This window comes from Plecotus auritus, assembly GCF_963455305.1.
Source record: "Plecotus auritus genome assembly, chromosome: 2".
NCBI lineage: Eukaryota > Metazoa > Chordata > Mammalia > Chiroptera > Vespertilionidae > Plecotus > Plecotus auritus.
In genome coordinates this window covers 31,279,118-31,284,725 of record NC_137771.1, presented here as the reverse complement: position 1 = coordinate 31,284,725, position 5,608 = coordinate 31,279,118, and the positions used below count along the sequence as shown (strand labels likewise).

Genomic DNA, 5,608 nt, shown 5'->3' with positions numbered 1-5,608 from the left:
ATAGGCAAATAATTGAAAGTCTAAAAAAATACATTACAATAAATAATTGGAATTCTCAAAGTTCTTAGAGCAAATAAGTTATATACAGACAGGTGAAGCAGAACAGGCCCTTCTCACCAGGAGTGTCCCGAGGGTCTGAGGGTACAGGACCCTGGGAGGGAGAGCTGGAGGGGACAGATGAAGGCGGGGAGGACACCAGCCATTGGGCTGGCTTAGGTGTGAGCGTCCATCACTGTGCGTCGCTCCTGGTGTGTAGCCGACAGGACACCTCTCAGGACATGGCCTCCAGGTCAGTTCTTTTCAGCAGGGATGTGGGACCAGAGCCAGAGTGGGAGGCTGCACTGCAGCCTGGAGCTGAAGGCTTTGCTGGGCAGTGCGAGGGCTCGGAGCTGCCTTGAGGGGGCTCCCTCACTAGGGCGAGGAGGCCACAGCTTGTGCCCACCCAGCAGGTGGGCTTCCTGGTCCAAGAAGCAGGTGGAGTCTCCTGCCCTGGGCTGCCCTTCTCCTCCCCTCTCCACACAGGCTTCCTTCCCAGAGTTTCTCCAGCTCCCAGCACTATCTCTTCTGCCGCCTGGAGTGTGTAGGCCTGGTCTCCCTCGTTGCCTCCTGCTGCCGCCTAGCAAAGCGGATCTTGGCAGAAGAAATGTCCCTGGAATGAGAAGGGTCAATTTAGCATCCAGGAGATATGGACCGCCCAAGAGTTCCCTGTGAAAGGCAGCAGTAGTAGGGACTGCATCCCTTAATCATGGCTGCCCTGGGTCAGAAGGTGGCCACTGACCCTGAACACAAGGCCTAGAAGCTTCTTTGTCCTCAAGGGCTTGGACAAAACTGATGTTCCATATCAAACGCTGCTGGAATGACCGGATAGCCAAGAAGAACCCAGCGTTTCTTTCCCAGGACCTGCCTTCCTACTTCCACACCTTCCCTCCCGCTGCTCACCCCAACTCCACCCACTACAGTTCCCATTTCCAAGTTCCAGACAAATAGGGTCCTAGCTGCTCCTTGAACCTGACTGAGACCCTTGCATGGACTGTGTCATTCAGGTGGTCTCGTCCTGGCTCAAAGCATTCTAGCCTGGAAGCTAGGAGGCTGGCTTCAGTTCTAGCTGTGGGGACGTGGGCAAGTGTCTCCACCTCTCTGAGCCCCTTTCTGGGTCTGTAAGATAGAAACAGCCCTGAACTGTTGTAAGGAGTACAGGTTGGCTAAGCAAGCTCTCTGCCCACTTTGAAGGGCCATGCCCTTGCCAAGTCTCATCTTGATTTTTTTCACCCTAAGACAGTTCCTAAGTATATGCTGGGTCCTGTCCATCTCACCACCTGGCCTTTTCTCCTATGTTTCTGCCTGCCCACAAAGACCGGAACCCGAAGCCACGCTGGGCCCAGCACTGGCTGGCCCCGAAGGAGCCACCTTTACAGAGGTAAAGTGGCTAACACCGCCAGGGCTCCCACTGGGGGCAGGTGCTTCCTTATGTCAAATCATCTGACCTCAACCCCATGAGATGGGTAGCCCCTGTTTCAAAATAGGAACTTAAAGCACAGACAAGTGACAAACCCAAGGTCACAAAGCTTGTTTGTGGTAGGGTTTGCGTTCAAATCAGGCAGTCCTGGCTCACAAGCTGCCCTGTAGCCACTCTGCTGCATGGCCTATAGGGGGCTTTGTTCTCAAGTCCGTTTGGTTGGACAAACATTCATGGGCACCTTCTGTGAGCAGACTCTGGAGCTGAGCCATGCTGAGGCCACCACAGGTGGGATCCAGTCTGGGATGGGGGAAGGAGCAGGCTGGGTAGTTGGCCCCTCTGGACCCCAGCATATGGGAGATGCTCAATTAAGACACAGCCTGAATGAACACCTTCAGGCTCTAAAAAGTCAACTTCTAGGCATAGCAGTTAAAAGCACGGGCTCTGGAGTCAGCCTGATGCCAGACTGCTGTGTGACCTTGGGAAAGTACCTTCACCTCTCTGAGCCCCAGATCTCTTAACCGTCCAATGAGGACGCAATCCTGCCTCTTATAGAGAACAAGAGAAATGTGAGGAAATGTGCCAGGCATACCGGAGGCCCTGGATCAGTGCAGTGGCCCTTACCTCAGCCGCTGGAGGAGCCCTCCTGCAGTAGTCCATGTCTTGCCAGCCTGGGACACGTCTTCAGGGAACCCAATGCCTGGGTTTGCCACGGTTTCAGGCCTGAATGAACAGCATTAGAGCCCAAGTGAGGGGCTATCCAGGGCCCCAAGGCCAGGTGGCTGCAGGCCCAACCCAGCCCCACCCTATCCCCACCTGCCCTCAGGAACAGATCCATTTCCACCCTGTGCACCTGGCACCTTTCCTTTACAGGCGGGGTGGGGAAAACTGAGCTATGGGGAACGTGTTCCTAGCTTCAGAAAGAAGCAGCTGGGTGGCTGGCCTTCTCAGAATCTGGCCACCTGCAGCTGAGTGTGGCCCTTTTCAGGAGAAACTAAGGCAGGGCAGAGCGACAGCTTGAGTCTCAGAGGAGGAGTTTTCTCATAAACCATTGTGGGCATGGAGGCTGGGATTGCGAGGCCAATTTCTGCTTTCCCCAAATGCTCTAAGTGGAGGAGGGAAAGAACGAAGTTCCCCACCCTTTTACAGATGGGAAAACTGAGGCCCAAAGAGTTAAGGGATTTGCAAAGCCCCCCAGCAACTCTGTGATGACCCTGAATTGGTGCCATGGCCTCCCAATTCCAAATGGTACTCCTCCATTGAGAAAGCTCCGAAGTCCCCTGAGCCTCAGGTCTGACTCCAAAGCCCTGTGGACTCGGTCACATAGACCGAGGCTGAAGCCTAGCTCTCCCTCTGACCAGCTGTGTGGACTGACAGGACTAGCCTTTGAGGCCTCAGCTGTTACCTGGAAGAATCCCCTGCCCAGGTGTGAACATGGTGCTCTGGAAGCCCCCAGAGATGGGCAGTGGGAGGGACTCAGGGGTGACTGGTTCCTTGTGGGAAGGGACACTGCCATGGGCCCAGGGCAGCCTATGGGTCCCTAGGGCCCTGCTCCCTTCCCCCATTTGCTCCTCTGCTCTTTTGCTGGTCTCCCAGACACCTTGCTGTCTAGGGCAGGTCTGGGCTGGCAACTGCCCCTGATCCCTGCAGCCTGGGTGCCCACTTACCAGGGCCTTCGATGGCAGAAGGTGGCACAGGCAGGGTCTCTGGCACTAGAGCATTCACAGCGCCCTGGCAGAGAGCGGCGCCGGCGTTTTGGCGGGTTTCCCAGGCCGTAAGGAACTGTCTGTCTGTGGGCAGGCAGCCAGTAAGGTAGTGATGTAGAGGGAAAGAGGGAGAGAGGGAGGGAGAGGAAGAGAGGGAGGATTAGATAAGTCACTACCATTGACAAGCAGGGGGACTGTCTTCACTATACTCTGGGATGGCCACTGTGGCAGCAAAAGGTGACCAGCCCCTGACCTCAAGAAGTCCCACCACAGGCTCCTACCTAGGTGCCAGGTAGCCCTGACAAGACCCAAGACCCAACACCCTTCCCTTCTCTGGGACTCTGCCTCCCCCCAGGAGTCCTCCCAGGCCCCCCGCCCAGACAGGAACGTGAGCTGATAGAACCAGGCTGTCCCTTATTCTCAAAGAGGCCCACAGCTTGCCCCCAGAGGAGGGGAGGAAATACCATCTCATAAGTAAACACGCAGGCTCACAGCTAAGCTGCCCCCAGCTGGTCCCCACTTGCCTAGAGAAGTGACGTGTATGTCTTAGAGTTTTGACTTAAAAATGGTGAAAGTGTGAGTGCATGTGTGTATATGTGCATGCACATGTGTGTGAAATCAGATGGGGTTGATTTCAGATCAGAGTCTAGCCAAGGCGGGTCGAGGGCAGGGCAGGGGCCCTGTGGCCGGTTGGACCAGCACCTTTGGGTGCCAGAGCTAATTTTAGCTGGTGTCTGAAGCTGTAATGACTCCAGGTAGACCCGGCAGGCAGGGACTGGCAGGGTTCCCACCCTGAGCGAGTGTTTGGATGTGGATTAGCTCCACACGCTTACGTGCCGGGCTTCTCTGTCTTTTGCAATTTGGGGAAGGGAAAAACACAAATGCACACAGAAACTTCAACTTGAAGTATGCAGTGGCCCGGAGGCAGTGCGGGTGCAGACAGAGCAGACAGCACAGGCCCCCACCCTGGCTCCACCAGGTGACAAAGGGCAGGTTTCTCATCTGTCATTTGGGGACAACAGCAGTACCTGCCTCAGGGAAGGATTGGAGGGGTGGGGGGGTTCATGAGATGATCATGCATGAGCCCTGCTTGGCATAGGGCCCGGCACAGTCCAGACATGGGCGCTGTCATTAATTGTATTATTCTTGGAAGATCATGCTGAGGCAGCATGGCCGAGTGGGTGTGAGCTCTGGCATCCACCGGACCTAGGATGGAGCTTCCATCTACCACTTTCTCCTTCTTGTGTGAGCTTGCAGACGGCACCTAACCTCTCTGAGCCTCAGTACCCTGATCTGGAAAATGAAGCCAACACACTTCCCTGCTGGATGTCGTGAGAATTCTCCTGAGACATCCCTCTGTATTGCTCAGGCAGCCTCCCCATGGGAGTGAAACAATAACTGCTAATGATTGATATTGGCCCAGTGCTCCCATCTGGAGGCCCAGGGAGAGCCGTATTGTGCCCTAGGTTTCCCAGTGTGCCAGCAGTCCCCTCCCCCCACTCTTAGCAGCCCTCCTGGATCCCCACAGTAGCTCACCCGGGAGTGTTCACCCAGATGATGTCCAGGTGGCAGAAGTAGACGCACTCCTTGTCGAGCCAGGAGCTGCAGGAGCAACGCCGAGGCCGCAGGTGGGAGCCTCGGGCATGGCGTGGGGGCACTGGCTGCTCCTGGGTGGCAGCGGCCTGGCCCTTGCCTGCACGCACAGAAGGGAGAGAGAGGTGGAGAGGTGGGTCAGGATGCCTGGCACAGCTGGAACAGGGGGACCTGCCAGGCTCCTCCTCTTGCATAATCGAGGAAGTTGGCACTCTCACCGCTCAGGAGCTCCAGACCAGCCCGGGGAAGCCTCAGCAGCCGGGTGGGAAGGGCCAGCAGCCGCCCTGTGCCCTCCCCGTGCCGCAGCACCTCTGCACTGGCAGAGCCCCGGCCGGCCTGCTGAGCCGCTGCTGCTGGGCTCCCGCCCTGTGTGCCCCAGCTGGCTTGTGGGGCACCACGGTCCCCAGGGGGAGACACTGCTGAACAGACCCGGGGCTGCTGCAGCAGGCGAGGCCGGATGGCTCACCTTCATGCAGGGCCACGAGCAGGGCCAGAGCGACGGAGCACCAGGCAGTGGGCATGGCAACCATAGCTGCGGAGTGCACGGCTGGACGGGAGCAGGGAGCAGGGAGCAGGGAGTGCGCCTGTTGCCTGCGTCCTGCTGCCAAGCTGAGCCAAGCCGATAGCTCATTGCCTCCGTGCCCTGGCTGCTTATAACTACCAGGCACTTCCCCGCCCCTGCCGTCTAGCCCTGCCACTGCACCAGCGGGCGGGTGGAGGGCCCAGAGCCAGGGACAACGCCTCCTCCTGGGGCGGCAGGCCCTGCCCAACCTTCACGGTGGGGGGGACAGGGGAGGGCGGAGGCGGGATGGAAGGCCCAGCTCCTCCCTCTGAGCTTGGAGTGCAGAGGCTC

At 57.6% G+C, this 5,608-nt stretch overlaps 1 protein-coding gene across 2 annotated transcripts; it reads right to left on the bottom strand.

Annotated features, from left to right (window-relative positions):
- Window positions 1-555: 555 nt before the first annotated feature.
- Window positions 556-5,285, bottom strand: EDN2 (endothelin 2; the record flags this gene model as incomplete). 2 transcript variants are annotated; one of them, XM_080654418.1, is made up of 5 exons in its annotated part: window positions 556-649; window positions 2,081-2,179; window positions 3,124-3,246; window positions 4,699-4,855; window positions 5,222-5,285. In XM_080654418.1, 5 exons carry the CDS (start codon window positions 5,283-5,285, stop codon window positions 556-558), a joined length of 537 nt encoding a protein of 178 aa, XP_080510544.1. The 2 variants fall into 2 exon arrangements, with proteins under 2 accessions (XP_080510544.1, XP_080510545.1); XM_080654419.1 differs by lacking the exon at window positions 2,081-2,179.
- Between the last annotated feature and the right edge of the window lie 323 nt (window positions 5,286-5,608).